The sequence below is a fragment of the Bos javanicus genome, chromosome 11 (genome assembly GCF_032452875.1).
Source record: "Bos javanicus breed banteng chromosome 11, ARS-OSU_banteng_1.0, whole genome shotgun sequence".
In the NCBI taxonomy this organism is placed as follows: Eukaryota; Metazoa; Chordata; class Mammalia; order Artiodactyla; family Bovidae; genus Bos; species Bos javanicus.
The window spans coordinates 92,774,168-92,792,129 of record NC_083878.1 but is presented as its reverse complement, the minus strand read 5'-3'; the positions used below and the strand labels follow the sequence as shown (position 1 = coordinate 92,792,129).

The 17,962-nt window shown below is 48.8% G+C and overlaps 1 protein-coding gene across 6 annotated transcripts in view; it reads right to left on the bottom strand.

The window, feature by feature from the left end:
* Nucleotides 1–17,933, bottom strand: part of MORN5 (MORN repeat containing 5) — a 34,885-nt gene extending 16,952 nt beyond the window's left edge. For 2 of the 6 annotated variants that reach the window (XM_061433428.1, XM_061433427.1), the window contains exons 1-4: nt 17,786–17,927; nt 14,377–14,524; nt 12,601–12,712; nt 8,860–8,991 (exon numbers count right to left, since the gene is read on the bottom strand). In XM_061433428.1, the coding sequence (XP_061289412.1) occupies nt 8,860–8,991; nt 12,601–12,712; nt 14,377–14,524; nt 17,786–17,895 (502 nt within the window). In that variant the 5' untranslated portion in view covers nt 17,896–17,927. Of the gene's footprint in view, nt 1–8,859; nt 8,992–12,600; nt 12,713–14,376; nt 14,525–17,785 lie in introns of all 6 variants that reach the window. The other 4 variants (XM_061433430.1, XM_061433431.1, XM_061433426.1 and 1 more) reach the window with 3 other exon arrangements.
* Between the last annotated feature and the right edge of the window lie 29 nt (nt 17,934–17,962).

Below are 17,962 nucleotides of genomic sequence, written 5' to 3'. Positions count from 1 at the left end.
GTGAGAATAGAGCCATGTTGATCAATGGAGGGCAGCTAGTCTGCTTGGCTGGAACACGGGGAGGGGAAAGACAGGAGGGCATAAGGTAGACTGGGGCACTGAACAACATAGCTAAGAGTCTGCAGACCCCAGAGTTTCAGCAGGATTTCATTTCCCGAGCAAAACCCCCCGAGGAGGCAGAAAGACCTAGAGTATCCAATCGCATGTCTCCCCAGTGCCTTCTCTACTCTCAAACACCTAGAGGAATCTTAGCAACCCCCTGGGCACACTCTCTTCTCTCTCTCGCAGCCTGGGCCAGTAATCAGCAGAATGATATCAGTCACAACTACCAATTGCTGAACATGCGTCTTGAGCTGGGTGCTAAGTACTTTTCATACTTAACCCCATCTTTTCTAACCCTAATTCCAGATTAAGTACTACTATAATGCCCATTTTACAGATGAGGAAGCTGAAGCTCCAAGAGGAGACAAGAAGTAAGCTACGCATGGTCACCCAGTTGGCCAGTGGTGGATCTGGGACCAGAGGACAACCAGAGACGTGGATCCAGGTCCTGGGCGTTTCTCTACCATCTCTCTGAGCTCTTCCGGCTCTCAAGCCTCCTGCAGTAGGGAGCTCCTATCTCAGTCTCTGTTTTATGTCTGCTGTGTTGGTTGGAATATTGCCTACACTGAGTTGCTGTCTTTTATGCTTTATGGTCCCAACAGAAGCTGCATCAGGGTGGAGTGAGAAGACTACAGGACTTGTAGGAAGAGAGGAGTGGGTTAGAGTCTCAGCTTCACCATCACTGGTCTATCATTGATCACTCCCTGACCTTGATTCCTAATCTCAGGACACGCCCATTCCCGGCTCACTAGATGCATGGGAAGTTTCCATGAGACACAGGGCTCAAAAGCTCACGGGCTTTACGGCAGGTACCTTAAACGACAGGTGCTGGGAATTCCCTGGCAGTCTTGCAGTTAGGACTTGGCACTTTCGCTGCTGTGATCTTGGGTTCAATCCCTGGTGCTGCTAAGTCGCTTCAGTCGTGTCTGAGTCTGTGTGACCCCACAGATGGCAGCCCACCAGGCTCCCCCGTCCCTGGGATTCTGCAGGCAAGAACACTGGAGTGGGTTGCCATTTCCTTCTCCAGTGCATGAAAGGAAAAGTGAAAGTGAAGTCACTCAGTTGTGTCCGACTCCTAGTGACCCCGTGGACTGCAGCCTACCAGGCTCCTCTGTCCATGGGATTTTCCAGGCGAGAGTACTGGAGTGGGGTGCCATTGCCTTCTCCTTCAATCCCTGGTGAGGGAACTAATATTCCTGCAGTTGTGCTCAAACCCGTGCAATTTCAAGCATATGCTATGCTATGCTAAGTCCCTTCAGTCGTGTCCAACTCTGCGTGACCCCATAGACGGCAGCCCACCAGGCTCCCCCGTCCCTGAGATTCTCCAGGCAAGAACACTGGAGTGGGTTGCCATTTCCTTCTCCAATGCATGAAAGTGAAAAGTGAAAGTGAAGTTGCTCAGTCGTGTCTGACTCTTAGCAACCCCATGGACTTCAGCCTACTAGGCTCCTCGGTCCATGGGATTTTCCAGGCAAGAGTACTGGAATGGGCTGCCATTGCCATTTCAAGCATGGGGCCAGCCAAACAAAAACTCAGGCCTGAGAGCCACTGATTTGAGATCTCTAATGCTTAAGCTTTTAAGCTTTTCAAACTTGGCAGTGCATAAAAATATAATGGCCTGCTTTTTAAAATATTTGTGTATGTATTTGGCTACTCCAGATCTTAGTTGGGGCATGTGGGATCTAGTTCCCTGACCAGGGATCGTACCTGGGCCCCCTGCATTGGGAGCGAGAAGCCTTAGCCACTAGACCACCAGGGAAAACCCTGTAATGACTTGTTTTTATTATTCAAAATAATGTTGTCTATACGTGCCAGGGATTGAATTGCGAATAATCTTTTGAAGAATCTAAGAGGCTTGTAGGCAGGTCCTCTGCCCGCTGTCTGCTTTTCTTTCACAAACACTGAATCACCTCCAACTGGCAACCCACTCCAGTGTTCTTGCCGGGAGAATCCCAGGGAAGGGGAGCCTGGTGGGCTGCTGTCTATGGGGTTGCACAGAGTCGGACACGACTGAAGCAACTTAGCAGCAGCAGCAGCAGCAGTGGGATCTGTGTGAGACACAGGGGACATGGTGCTGAATCAGACACGACACATGGTCCCCACCCTCAAGAAGCTCCCTGTCTAGTGGGGGGGCTGGGCAAACAGAGATACTTCTGCTGTTGTGGGCTGAGTGCTGTGAGGCTTGTAGGGGACCGAGGAGGGACATCTTACCCAGACAGGGTGGAGGGAGGGGTTGGTCAGGGAAGGCTGCCTGGAACAATGGTCCTGACCCTTAAGGAGGTTGTGAAATGAATTTAGTGTATAGCAACCAGCATTTTTTAAAAAACTGAACAGAAAATATCGCACATCTCACATACAAAGAATACATGTGAGTGTGAGTTTGTGTGTGTCTGGGTCATGATGCAAATCACTCTGGAAGCCAGCCAGGGTCCAAAGGTTTGAGAGCCACAGTTGGAGAGAATTCTTGCCTGCTGTGCTCCCCAAAGCCTGGTGCGCTGCAATGCTCAAAGACTTTTGGATGAGTGGGAGGTGGGATTTAAACTCTAACCTCAATCCAGCAGTTGGGACTGTCCTTTCCAGTTAAGGAAGACACACTCATGGGACTTCCCTGGTAGTCCAGTGCTTAAAGATTCCACTTTCCAATGCAGGGGGTGTAGGTTCAATCCCTGGTCAGGGAACTAGGGTCCCACATGCCATGGGGCATGGTCAAAAATAAAAAAAAAAAAAAAGAAGAAGGCACACTGAGAAACCCAAGGCTAGCAAACCTGGATCTGTCAAGGGTGCTCACAGCCTAGCAGTTGGCAGCTTAGCCATCCAGGGTTTCCTCTCTGCCTGCGTGGTAGTGGTGGGGAAGTCAGCCCAAGATGGGGGAGGAGTAAGGCAGTTCAGAACTGCCTGAAGGAGGGCGGAAGACGACCCTTCTGCTGGTCCCCCAGCCTGCGACCGCCTGGGAAACAGTGTCCGTGGGTTCTGACCCACCCAGGTGGCACGTGCCTCAGAATAGCAGTGGCTCAGGCCGCTGTGTTTACTCTGGGATGGCCTCAGTCATCCATCACAGGCCCACGTGGCCAGCAGTCCCGTGCCTCCAGGATGCCAACAGGAAGCACCGTTTAAGGGGCAGATTGGACTCAAGGGAGGAAGGGCCCCGGGCGGAAGCAGAAGATGGGCAGAAGGTCACCACAGTCCCCAGCAGGGTGAGGTGAGTTCAGGGTAATGACCAGTTCGCCACCAACAGAGACTCCCTCTTAGTGGTTTCCAGGATACTCCAAACTTGATCCATCCTATAATACCAGGACCAAAATACCCCTTGGCTACCTTTCTCCTCCATCATAGACTATTAAGGTTGGAAGGACCCTAGAAATTATCCAGCCCAACCATCTCAGTTTACAGAGAAAGGGGCTCAGAGAGGGAAGGTACTGGCCCAGAGTCAGCCAGCAGGTGACCCAAGGAGCTGGGGCCAGAACCCAGAAGCCAAATCTCCACCCCACCACCCTGGAGACATGGCCCTGGAGATGCCCCTCTCTACCATCTTGCTGGAAGGATCTCCCATCTCCTCTCCTTTGGCCCCTTTTCTGTATGTAACCAGAAAACTCTTTCTAATGGATACATCAGTGACTGCTTCGCTTGACCCTAAACTTCCCTGCTCCCCAAAAGCCCCCAGTGATCTTTCCTCCTGCCCTCTTGGGCCTCCTCTACTGCTCGTCTTTGCCTGACGCACTGGTGTCTCATGCTCCTGAAGGACCTGCAGCCTCCTCGATGTGCATCGGTCTCCCCATCTCTAACCCTTCCAACAAGCTCTTCTCTCTGTCTTTAACACTCTTCCCAACCCTGCTGCACCTGTCTGCTCTTCTTTAGGTTTCCCATGGGTGGTGGTGATTTAGTCTCTAAGTCATGCCTGACTCTTGTGACCCCATAGGCTGTAGCCTACCAGGCTCCTCTGTCCATGGGATTTTTCCAGGCAAGAATAGTGGAGTGCATTGCCATTTCCTTCTGCAGGGGAATCTTCCCAACCCAGGGATCGAACCCGAGCCTCCTACATTGGCAGGCGGACTGTACACCAGGATAAAGGACTCCGGGAACCCCAATTTCTGTTTCCCAGTCACATCACACATTTTCATGCCTCTTCGTCTTTGCCCATGCTGTTCCCTCTGCCTGGAATGCCCTTCCCCAACAGTCCTATTTATGACACCCCCACTCATTCTTTAGGAGCCCTCACTTCTGGGACCCTTTTCCCTGACTGACACCCTCCATCCGGGCCAGGTGATCAACTCCTCCCTCCCACCCCCAGCCATCATCCCCTCCTGCAGGGCACACATCACATTCTACTGTGATTAGATGTTTCTGGGTCTGTCTCCTCCACTAGTCTGTGTACCGGTTGTATTGTACCACAACCGAAGAAAGATTATGCTAACACACAATGCCCCAGAGCTCTGGTTCTAGAGAATTTCTAGAGAATTTCTGCTGCCCCATCTCCCAGCTAATTTTACAATTAGTCGAACAATTTTGGGAAATGGTATACATATATCTCCCTGGTAGAGGTTGACAGTACACATTCATTCCTTGATTTACCTGTTTCACACACAGTTAATGAACACCTACTATGTGCCTGGGTCTGTGCATGGTGCTGGGGCTGTAGCAGTATGCCAGGTTTTAAGCAGATTTTTTTGCTTCCTTTTTCCTATAACTTTCCATCTTATTGATCCCAAAGTTTCCGTTCTCAAGAAGAAGTGGCCTCACCAAGTGATACAACAATGATTCAACTGAATTGGAAGTGGGAACAGTCACCTGGCCGCTTTGCTCCTTATGCCACGGAAACAACAGGCAAAGAAGGGGAATACATTTCTGGCTGGAGTGATAGGTCTCAATTGCTGGAGCGGGGGGAGCTGGGTGCTGCTACACAGCTGGGGAAAGGGGATGCTGTATGGAACCCAAGGGGGCTCTCTAGGGCAATTCTTAGTTCTTCCACTGCCAATAGTAAAAATGAATGAAAACTAAACCAACCAATTAAACAAGCAAAAAAGGCAGGACCAGTAGGGATTCGGAACCCTCAAGAATGAAGATTTGGGTTGCCCTACGGGCTCAGGGAGAAGGCAACGGCACCCCACTCCAGTACTCTTGCCTGGAAAATCCCATGGATGGAGGAGCCTGGTAGGCTGCAGTCCATGGGGTTGCTAAGAGTCGGACACGACTGAGCGACTTCACTTTCACTTTTCACTCTCATGCATTGGAGAAGGAAATGGCAACCCACTCCAGTGTTCTTGCCTGGAGAATCCCAGGGACGGGGGAGCCTGGTGGGCTGCCTTCTCTGGGGTCACACAGAGTCAGACACGACTGAAGCGACTTAGCAGCAGCAGCAGCAGCAACGGGCTCAGAGGTTAAAGTGTCTGCCTGGAATGCTGGAGACCCGGGTTTGATCCCTGGGTCGGGAAGATCCCCTGGAGAAGGAAATGGCAACCCACCCCAGTACTCTTGCCTGGAGAATCCCATGGACGGAGGAGCCTGGTAGGCTACAGTCCATGGGGTCGCAAAGAGTCAGACACGACTGAGCGACTTCACTTTCACTTTCACCAGTTAGAACACTAGACTGACTGAAGTGTGGGCGGAAAGCAAATGGAATGTGGAATTTATAATGGAAGAAGGAATTTGTAAATATTAACTGCAGCCTCATGACCAGTTGAGCTTCCCAGGTGACACTAGTAGTAAAGAACCCAGCCGCCTGCCAAAGCCTGAGACGTAAGAGATGTGGGTTTGGTACCTGGGTTGGGAAGATCCCCTGAAGGCGGGCATGGCAACCTACTCCAGTATTCTTGCCTGGAGAATGTTATGGACAGAGGAGCCTGGCAGGCTACAGGCCATAGGGTCACAAAGAATCTGACACGACTGAATCGAACTTACTATGCATGCATGACCAGTTATGGAAAGAGGACTGTATCAACGGTACAGCTTTTTTTCCTTGCTTATGTGTTTATGTCTATCTATATCACTTATTCATCTATGTATGTGCTTTTATTAACTAATTTCTTTCTTTCCTCCTTTTTCCTTAATATTTTATAGAAAGAGTCTTGGCAGTGATGTGTAGGCTGTAGATTAGGCAGGACTGTCAAAGGATAATATCAATCAAAGACAGACACAATGTCCACTGGGTTCCAGGTTTCCTCTTTTGGAGGAGAAGGTGGGAGTCTCTTTGTATGAATAGGAAGGGTGGTTGGAACTTCTCACACAAAAAACCACAAATGTGTTATCTTTGCAGCAGAGTACAATGTGTCTGGATGCTGAGCAACAAAAAGCAGTGGATGGTGCCAGTTATGAAGCTACTGGCTCTCAGCTCCAAACCCACTTTTCCACACCCTGCTTGGCGATGCCGGGACTGGGACCACATGGAGGTCATTTCTCCTTTGCCCAGCTGGTCCCCAGTCAGATGTGGTGAGGCAGCCAGAGGGGGAGGGAACATGCTCTTTCCTGTTTTGCTTGCCTGTTCCGGTCAGTGTCTCAGCAATGGCCTTTCATGTCAGATTTCCAGCTCTCCCCACACTTCTAGAATCGGCACCATCACTTTCTTTCCAGAGACCCCACTGGGCAGTGCCCGCTCCTCAGAGGTCTGAATTATAGCTTCCTGTGGGGAGCGCGTCCAGCAACCTATTCTAATAACCCAATCTCTTCCCCTGCCCCCCACTGTTGAGGTGGTAACTGCTTGCAACTACTTTCTCATACCCCAATGTCTTCCTTTTGCTTTTTCAGTTCTCCAATACTTATTTAATCAATTTTTTGATGTTAAATTCTTTGTTTTCTGACGGGACTCTGACTAGTACAAGTGTAGACAAGAAGAGAGAGTTCCTGCTCTCAGGGATCTTAGCCTCTAGCTGGAGAGACATACGGTAAGCAATTCATTACATAAGTGAGAGTATTTCATTACAATTGAAATAAGGGTCTGGAAGGACAACTACAAAGTGTACCAGCATATTACAGGCCCCGAGAAGCCCCTCAGTAAGTACAATTGTTGAGTTCTACTTAACTCAGTATCTCCTTATTTTATTTGATCAAGAAACTTCAGGGGAGCCTAGTAACATCCAGAAGAATTAGCATTCTACACAGTACACTCATCCCTTGGAGGAGGAAATGGCAACCCACTCTGGTATTCTTGCTAGAAAATCCCATGAACAGAGGAGACTGGTGAGCTACAGTCCATGGGGTCGCAAAGAGTCAGACAAGACTGAGCATGCATGCATGCATGCACATAATACACTCTGTTCGTGGAAGATGGAAGTCAATAGAGAAAAGTCCCAGGGACTTGGAGTGCAGGCATTTGCCATGTTCCCCAAGGGCACCCAGTGGGTGAGGGGTATCTCAGCTTCAGGATTCAGCTACAACATCAGCTGACAATTCCCTTTGTACTTATTTCAGCGCTGCAAAGCAAATTTCCGATCATCATTGAATTGTTGTTGTTCAGTTGCTAAGCCATGTCCGATTCTTTGCGACTCCGTGGACTGCAGCACTACAGGTTTCCCTATCCTTCACTAACTCCCAGAGTTTTCTTAAACCCATGTCCATTGAGTTGGTGATGCTATCCAACCATTTCATTGAATTACTGAATAAATTTCCCTGCAAGAAGTAGAGACCCTCATCAGCCAACCCAGGCCTTCTGGTCTACCTGGCAGTTTCTTTCACAGTACACAGTAGGGTTTCTTGACCAGGGTATTTAGAGGAACCATCAACCCCTAAAACCATGTGCAAAATGGTGTGTGTGTACACATGAATATTTGTGTGTGTGCATATGTGGGCATTTTTTGAGGGGGAGGGTTCATAGATTTTGTTATTCCTAGTGGAACTGTGACTCTAGAAAAGAGAAAGGTTAGGAATCATGGTGTTAAAGGAAAATATTCTCATTCTTATTTGTACACTGCTCTCTTGCAAGTTTGGTCACTGTAAATCAGTCCTTCTCAGTCTGATCAGCTTGTGTTCACTCACCAAACTGAGGTTCTGGATCCTCCAAGGTACTCCCCTGCTTGAAGAGCAGGCTTCTTGGACCACGTGGCATCACTCACTTTCCAGGCCTTTACCTGTGCTGTTCCTCTGGCTGGAAACCCTCTTCCCACACCTTGGGGTCAACTCCCCATCATTTTTTGGATCTCAAGTTGGCTGTTTCCTTCTTGAATCCTCAGGATGTCTGGTTCTGGATTAGGTACCACTTCTTTGTGCTCCCACAGCATCACTTCCATCTCTCTGGTACCCCACCCCCTTCTCTTCTACTCTTACCCTTCATCTAGGGCCACTTTTTCCCATTCATTGTGCTTACGCCATGATGCAATTAACTGTTTATAGTGCTTGTCTGCTATTTGCCAAACAAAGAGTTGGACATGACTGGGCAACTGAACAACATCAAGAAGCTCCATGAGGAAGGGGTTTGTGACTAGTTTTGCCCTGCTTTGGTGCCCAGACTAACAGAGTGTCTGGCATACAGCAGGCACTCATTAGCTGCAGGGAAACATGTAAAGATGGGTACTTGAATCCTTTCAGTGCTACACTTATGATCTGTCACAGTTAGACCTCTAACATCCTCTGCCCCACTCTATGACTAGGTATAGACTTGTCAGCCATGAGAATTCCAAAGAGTGAAACACTCACACGATCAAGTTTGGTCTTTCATCAGCAGAAGCTTCTTTCCCACTAAATGCATGAATGTGTGTGCACGCATGTGCACAAACCTATGTGTGATGAGAGAGGAGAAAACATATGCCGCAGAGTTTGGAATAAACATACCTGCATTTCTCAGAAAGCGATAATTATAGTCCTTGACTATCCTCGTGTTCGGGTTATAGAAGCCGTCTCCGCAGTCGTAACAGCCTGGAGGGATCTTTCTAGGTGGGTCCATATTGGTGAGTTGAGAGATACCTTGAAAGGATATCAGGGAGTGGGATGAATTAGGAGACTGTGATTGATATATACGTGTGTGTGTGTGTGTGTGTGTGTATATATTACTATATATACACACTACTATATATAAAACTCTAGCCCTATAAATTAAGCTGCTAACATCAGGGGATAAGAGGACCTGGGGCACTGTCTCCCAGGACTGGGGACACTGGAACTACCAGGAGGAAAAGAAGAATCAGTGCACCTTTAAGGTCATGACTCCTGTGTGTCATCTCTCTTAGAAGCTGAAGCCTGAGAAAAGGGGATAAGGTTGGAAGAAGGAACTTCCTGGTTTCCTCTTATTTGTGGTCTCTGTAATTCCTTGTCCTCTGGACTGAGGGGGATGCTTTGAGCACAGCACCATGCTCACGGCTCAGGGTCCCGCCCAGAGCTGTGCTCTGAGGTTGGTTAACCATGATGAGCCGGGACACTATGGGTTGAGGGTTACATTCCACGCTGAGCACTTCACAGCCATTCTCTCCCTGAAGCCTCCTGCCAAAGGCCATCTCACAGATGCCCAGAGAAGGGAAGGGTAGCCTTAACCCTCCCCGCCTCCAACAAAGCCTGCCCCCGAGGCTTAGAAGGGGGGTCTTCAGAGGGGTGTGCAGAGTGACTTGGGAAGGGAGTGGGTACTTCAGTGGGTCCCTGAAGGAGAAGGTGAGGCTGCAGGAAATCTGTGCACCGCCTCGAGACAGAGGCCTGGTTTAGCAAAACCTGTGCTGTGTGAGTGCTGAGGGCCCAAGGCCAGGAGCTCTTGGCCTACAGGTTTCAGCTGGGGTGAAGAGCCTGTGACCAAGTCATCACTACCCCACGAGGAATCATTTCCAAGGTTCTTCAGTGGCATCAGACTGGCAGCTCTCTGAAAGCACAGACTGTGTCCTCATAGCTCTCGTTCCCCCAGGATCCAGCCGGTGGCTGCCACAGGGCGTGCGCTCAGGAAACGTCTGTGAAGGTCATTGCTGTACGTACCCGAAGTGCACCCCATCACCTCCCACTGCGATGTCAGTACTATTACTCCTGTCTGATAATAACTCTTCATTGAACACCTACTATGCACCAGACAATGTGCTCGGACACTGGTGACACAGAGCCTTTGCCCTCCAAGAGCTCACAGCCAGCCCAGGAAGACAGACCCTTGTGACAGAGCTCGGGGAGGGGATCATGGCTGCTAAGTGATTTGTCATGGGGACACCTTACCTGGTCTGGGAATTCAAGGAAGAGCCCCAAGAAAGGGGCATTAAGCTCAGACCTGAAGGATGGGAAGGAATTATCCAGGTGAAGTGAGAGGGTTAGAGCATTCCAGGCAGGAGGGGGACTGGCAGGAAAGAGCATGGTCTCTTTGAGGAACAGAGAGCAAGCATGGTGAGGGAGCGGAGAGAACATCCGGGAAGGGCAGCGAGCAAGGGGTGAGGCTGGGGACCTCACGGGAGCTGGAGAACACTGGTCGTTTTACTAGCGTGGAGCCTCACCTTCACGGTAGTGAGGAGGCACTAGGGGCTGTGTGGGGGTGGGGGGCTGGTGGCAGTCAGATCCACAGTTTTCAGAGATGGAGGTGAGCACAGAGGGGAGAATGGCCCAGAGGGGGTCCAGTGTGGATCTCAAGAGTTCAGATAAAGAAGGGGAGAGGGTGAGGGTCTGGAATAGTGCAGAAGGGATAGGATGACCACCTGATGTGAACAGCCGACTCACTGGAAAAGACCCTGATGCTGGGAAAGATTGAGGGCAGGAGAAGGGGGCGACAGAGGATGAGATGCTTGGGTGGCATCACCAGCTCAATGGACATGAGTTTGAGCAAACTCTGGGAGTTGGTGGTGGACAGGGAAGCCTGATGTAACTCTTTGCAGTCCATGGGGTTGCAAAGAGTCAGACACGACTTAGCAACTGAACAATAACAACAAAAGAGGCTGAAGAAGCTCAGCTTGGCCCATGGAGATGCTCAGTAAATATCTGTTTAATAAACGAATGGATATATTTAGAGGCAGAATCCACAGGACCAGGTAATGGACTGCACACTTACGGAGGAAGGAGGAGTCAGGATGAGGCTTATGTAGGGGTTGGGGTAGGGTGGGAGTGATGGTCTCCAGGGCAGCAGCCCTGGGGGTCAGTGGGCTGGTGGGCAGGGTAATGAACTCAGTGCAGACAAGTTGAGAGATGACCCTGTGGAGGTGTTGGGGAAACAGGATGCAGGAATCTGAGGCTCATGGATTTTGATTTCAACTAAATGAAGGCAAAAGGAGAAGAGGACAACAGAGGATGGGATGGCTGGATGGCATCACCAACTCAGTGGACACGAGTCTGAGCAAACTCAGGGAGACAGTGAGGGACAGGGAGGCCTGGCGTGCTATGGTCCATGGGGTCACGAAGAGTCGGACACGACTGAGCGACTGAACAACAACAACAAATGAAGGCTTAGATGTGAATCAACTTGTAGAGAGAAGATACAGAACAAAAACAGAAGAGGGCCTAAGCCAGAGAGCCGTGGTAAACCCCAGAATTAATAATTGGGGTGGGGGGGGGGAGCTGGCAAGGAGATGGGATAGGAAGAAAGTGGGAGGGTGAGGTGTCAGGGAAGCCAAGCGAGAGGAGGCGGCTCACCTGGTCACAAAGCCAGGGTCTGCGCTCAGGGCATCTGGACCCCAACCCCAAGTGCTTTCTGTCCTTGGGGAGTTGAGCTCCCTAGGCTCATCCAGCTATTGAGGGGAATGCAGGGACTCCAACCCCGACCTTCCAGCTCTCTGCTCTGTCAATGCCACCATACTACCTCTAAGTCAGGATTTTTTTTTTTTTTTTTTTTTTACAGTTTACAGGTCACTTCCCCATATTATTTGTCTGGGCTGTGCCTAAATCTTGCCTCTTGAGGTTCAGCTGACCTCACACGAGTCTCAGAAACACAGAGGAGCCCCTGAAGCTGCCACTCTCTGGATACAGACTCTAGGCCCCATTGTCCCCCTCTGTGATGGAACTTGATTTTTCCAGGGAGGCAATGTGATGTAGGGACCTCAGAGAGGAAGACATGGGCTCCCATGCGAGCTCTGCCACTCGAAACATGCTTGAGCTCCATGGCCTCAGCTTCTTCCTCTGTGACATGGGACTAGGAAGCTGACATGGCAGGGTCATCTGGAGATTCATTGTGACAGAGATGACAGAAAGCCTCACCCAGCCCTCAATACACAGAGCACACGGTCCATGAGGGATGCCCCATGTGTGTTGCAGCTGATCTGATGAATAACGGCAGCTGAGGTGTACCACGCGCCTACTGTGCATGCAAGACACTGCTGTAAACACTTTACACGTGTGATCTTATTTCTAAGACTTGTAAGGTAAATGAAGCTATTGTCCCATATTGCAGGGGGAGAAACTGAGGCTCAGAGAGGTGAGTGCCCTGCCCTTGGTCCCTGGCTGGTACAGGGGATCTGAGATTTGAGGACTGGTCTTTCTGGTTCTAGACCTTGGTCGAATCCTGCGGTCCTGCTCCTCTCTCCTCTCCTTTGGGTGGGTTACTTCAAAGGGACCCAACTCACTTCTTTAGATCCATCTTTCATCTCCCTTTCCATCTGAGTGTGAAGGGAAGTGAGGATGCTTGGGTACCTGCAGGCTTCAAGCCGTAGCAGATCTCGGTGTAAAACCTCCGATCGTAGCTGTCACAGTAATGCCAGTTCTCAGTGTCATACTGCAGGCCGTCTGAGAAGGTGTACGTGCCCTGGAAGATGAGGTGCACACACGTGGGTCTGAGGAAGCCACAGCCCACTTGCCAAGAAGGATGGAACTCAATGGAAGGGGTAGTGTTTTCACTGAAGTGATCACTATCACAGCTGCTACAGCTGTGGTGACTGGGAGGCATGATTGTAAGTCCTGAGTTGTGTGTCTGGCTCACTGTGTGACCTTGGGCAGATGACCTACCCTTGGTGGCCCTCGGTTTCCTCCCGCATTCAGTTGGAAAATCATGCTGTATGTTTAATAGAACTGATTCAATGAAATTCAGTGAGACAGTTCATGAAGAGCATTTAGCCTTGGGCTGGCATGTAACAAACACTCAATACATGTTACTGTTATTCTTTTATTGTTATCATGGCTAGAAAGGTCAGGGCCCTCAGTCACAGCTCTTTGTCCAAACATGTACATTCGTCTTTTGCTGCCTTAGTGCTAAAGGAAGCCTCAGGATGTGTACATTGCATTGGCCTGGGCATCAGGAAACATGGGTGGAAATTCCAATACTATTAATTCACAGGGTGACCTTGGGTAAGTCACATCCCTTTCCTGGGGCTTAGATTCTCCAAGCTGAAAAGCAAGGAGTGTTTCTTAACCTTTTTTTAGGTTATGAGCCAGCCCCTGTACCTACCCATAATGAAACCCATGAAAGTTATAGATTCTTTCTCTCGGGAAATTTGAGTTCCATATGCACAGAAGCTTTTGTATATACATCAGGAGATTTCACTGACATCCTGAATTCTATCTCTGGCCCACAAATCCCAGGCTAAGAACTCTTGACTTAGATGACTGATAAGTCATCTGATTGTAATGGTGGAGTTAGGACTTACTGAGTGCCTACTGTGTGCCAGGTACTGAGTAGAGTACTCACACACACTGCCTCATTTATTCTCATAACCATCCTAAGGAGATGCCTCGTACTCTTGTGGCCGGCAGACTTGCAATCCCCCGAAGATGTCCACATCTAATTGTTGAGCCTATGAATGTTAACCTTACATGGCAAAAGAGACTCTGCAGGTGGGATTAAGTTAAGGATCCTGGAGTGGGGAGATTATCCTGGATTATCTATATGGTCCAGTGTAATCATATGGGTTCTCTTAAGAGGGAAGCAAGAGGGCCAGAGGGAAAAAAGACGAGACGATGACAAAAGCAGAGGGAGAGGAGATGTGATGACGGAAGTGAAGATCAGAGGGATGCATGGCCATGAGCCAAGGAATGCATGCAGCTTCCACGAGCTGGAAAAGTCAAGGAAGTGGATCCTCCCACATAGCCTCCAGAAGGAATGCAGCACTGCTGACCTGTTTTAGACTTCTGATGTCCAGAACTAAAAGATAAGAAGTTTCTGTCATTTGAAGGCACTGGGTTGACAGTAATTTGTTACAGCAGCAATATCATACTAATGCAACTACTGTACTCAGTGTACAGATAAGAAACAGGAGTCTCAGAAAGGGTAGGTCATGGGCCCAAGGTCACACAGTTGGTGGCATAAGAGGATTCAGACTCATTATGGCTTCTCCAGGGGCCTTCTGGATAGGTAGGGAGAAGGTTCCAGAGCCCTGGAGATCAAGAGGCAGGAGAGGAGGGCAGCAGAGGAGAGGGCAGGGTGCCTGTTGGGGGCTCTTCCCGTCTGAGGCTTTCCCCTCCCCACCTGATTACCTTTACAACCAACCCTTTCTCCCAAACCGCATCAAATCGGCTCCCATTGGGGAAGTACAAGGTTCCTTGGCCATGAAACATGCCGTCCTTCATTTCCCCAATGTATTTTGTTTCAGTTGGGAGGATGTATTCGGCGTCACCCTCCATCCTGTAAGGACAAAAAGAAGTCACTGAACCCTCATGGCAACTGGAGGGTCAGAGGTAGGGGTGCAGGAGAGCCAACACCTCAGGGTCCCCCGATGTAACTGTCCCTGCACTATTCTGTTCAGAAACAAAAAGGTTCCCCTTAGAACTCAAAAGTAAGAGGGGCTGTGTGTTGAAGGGAATGCAAAAGTTGGTCTATTTGTTCTCCCTCGCTCTCAAGTAGGGGCCGTCCCAGAGTTCATGCTGCCCATGGAAGTCCCCTTCTGGAGGCCCAGAGAGGGGAACAATGTGCTCAAAGCCACACAGCAAGCACTGTGAAGCAGAGACAGGGACCAGGCTTTCTGGGAGCTGATTCCGGGTCTTCTCCATTCCCCACAACCAGCCCACCCCTGCCCACTGCACCCCAAGTAGGAAACTGGGAAAACGTATGCACCTGAGGAAACAAGAATTTAGTCTCACTTCATCATATCCTAGATGTACCATCTTGGAGACTTTCCTAAGCCTCTGCTTTCCTTCCTTCCTTTATTCCAACAAATATTTATAGAACACCTGCTAAATGCCAGGCACCTTGCTGAGTCTACTCTATTGGATGCAATACTACAGACACAACAGTGATCAAGGTAGATGCAGTCCTTGTCCTTGACAAGGCTCACAGTCTAGTGACGGACTTAGCTAAACAACTGCACAATGCTTGATCAGTGCCCTGCAGGGGAAGAGAGGCCCCTATGGGACTAAGAGGCAGCCTACTGCCTGGACCAGATGATCACTTGCTTCACAGGGGAGATGGCTGAGATTAATGCCCAAGATGAACCCAGATACTAATAACAGTTTTCCTAGTAAAGGGCCTGATATACAGTGAGAGCTTAAGAAACATGCTTTCATTCCTTCATTCATGCCTTCTCTGTTTTTCCCCACTGGCTGGAATTCATCTCTTCTAACTCTAAACTTATTTTTGGTTTTGTTTGTACTTCTGTTGGATGCCTAGCACTTTCTGCCTTGTATCATAATTGTACATTTCATCTCTCCTATGTAATCAAGCTACTTGAAAGGAAGACTTTGGTATTCTCAGCTCCTAGAAACATGTTCCTTCTTAAATAGGTGCTGGGGAACATCTACTAAGTAAAGAATGAAGGAAACAGAAGAACTAGTGAACTTACTGAGTGGGTAACAGAATTTGCCACCATACACAGGCCCCAAACAGGACAGCACTGTGGTTAAGCACAGCTTCTGAGCCAGGCAGGCCTGGAGTCCAGGCCTGGCCCCACCTCTCTATGTCTTGTATGACCTCTACCTCTCTAAGCCTGGGTTTCTCATCTGTAAAATAGGGATAAAGACACTTCTGCAAAATTACTGCAGTAACGGCTATGAAACTATAGCAGAAGATCTTAAAAACTAATTTGCTTTTATTTTGCTGCAAGACATACAAGGAGAGAGAACATCTTCATCCCTCTACCTCTTGGCTTGAGATTATATCTGTTATTTCTAAACACAGTCTCCATATAAACGCATCTCTGAAATTTTACATCTCCCCTATTATTTTTTTTTAATGTAACTTAGATGTTATTGTTCAGACCACCTACAGACATCTCCAGCCCACCCCAAACAGAACTCATCCTCTCCTCTCCCAAAGCAGATCCTCCTCAGTGTTCTCAATCTCCAGGCTCAAAGCCTGGAGCTGGGCTCTGGGCTGGACTGAAAGCAGTCTCTAAGTGGGACCAGGAGCCAATCAGTTGCCAGGTCCTGGCAATGAAATCCCCAAACTTCTACATTTTTTCTCTCTCGCAGCCCTACTGCTTCTGCCTTGGCCCAGGGTCCTGCTGCCTTTTACTGGGACAACGGCAATGGGCTCTGATCTGCTCTCCCTACCTCCACTCTCCCTCACTCCCTCCCTCTTTCTATTCTTCCTTTACTCCTCCCCCTCCCTTCCCCCTCCCCTTTCATTTTTCTTTTTTCATTGAAGGCAAAAAGTCTTGGAATTTCCTAGCAGTCCAGTGGTTAGAACTCTGCATTCTCACTGCTGAGGGCCAGGTTCAATCTCTGGTTGGGGAACTAAGATCCCACAAGCCATGCAGCATAGCCAAAAAAAAAAAAAAAACACCAAAGGTAATAAGCCTTCATTTTAAATTCAAAGTAAATTTAAAAGAACAAAAAGAGCTCCTTTATAATAAAGATGTTAATCCTTAACAAGGGCATGATGACCATATCTCAAATATTATTCAGTCAACCATTCATTCTCTTATTCATTCATGTGGCTAACATTTACTGAGTGCCTACCAGACATATGTACTAGGAGGAGGGATACAGAGATGAAATAAATTAGATTTCCTAATGTCCAGCACTACCAAGGGTCTATCCATGTCTCCTCCCACCCACAGAATTGTACAGAGTATTCAAATCTCTCTACACCAGAGCACAGACTCCACCCTGTCCAGCTTGGGTTCCCACTCTCCCCTAGGCACATCCTACACTCCAGTGAAACTGAACTGCTTGCTCTCTCCTTCATATATAAGCCCTCTGAGCTATTGCTCATGCTGTTCCCTCTGCCTGAAAATATTCTTCACCTTGCATCTCCAACCACCTAGATCCTACTCAACCTTCAGGGCCCATTTCAAATATTATCTCCTCCATGAAGCCTTCTAGGATTGTTCCAACTAGACACATCCTCTGCAGGGGCTCAGCAGCGAGACTCTATAATAGAAAGATTGTGGGCTCTGGAGGCAGACCTAGTTTTCATCTCTAAACTCTGTCAAGTGCCAACTAGGTGACTTTGGGCATGTTATGCAACTACTTTGTGCCTCACTTTTTCCATCTGTATAGTGGGGGTATCTATCTCATAGGGTTGCTGTGAGGAGGGAAGATTCAAGCAAAGCCACCATCTGAAATTATCTTCTCTGTTTGTTGGCAATATGCTAACTAGACAATAAGCTGCATGAGAGCAAGGATCTTGACAGTTTTAATATTCTTATCCCTGTACCTAATACTGGCAGATAGCAGACACACATATATACATGGAATGGATGTATCTCAGCTCTGCTGTTAATTAGAATATACGTCCTTGAACAAGTTACTTCACTTCTCTGGATCTCATTTACCTTAACTGTAAAATGGGAATAAACATTCCGACCTAAAAGAGTTGTCCTGAAGTTTAAAAGGGAAAAAAATTGAGAACGCGTCTGATACAAAGTCCTTTGCAGGGACAAAAAGACCGTCGTCTTTTTCCAGTCACGGATGTTCAAGGACGTACTGAATCAAACGAAGCCCTTACCTGCCATCTACAAATTCCCCAATATATTGGCTCCCCGTGTACTCCATGGCGCCTGTCTCTAGCTTCCAGTCTTTGGGACACCTGAGACTCAGCGCATCCTGCCTCACCATGACAACCAGGAGGGATGGGCGTGGCCGAGAAGAAGCCCCGCCCCTAGGGACTGGGAACTTCCCGGCT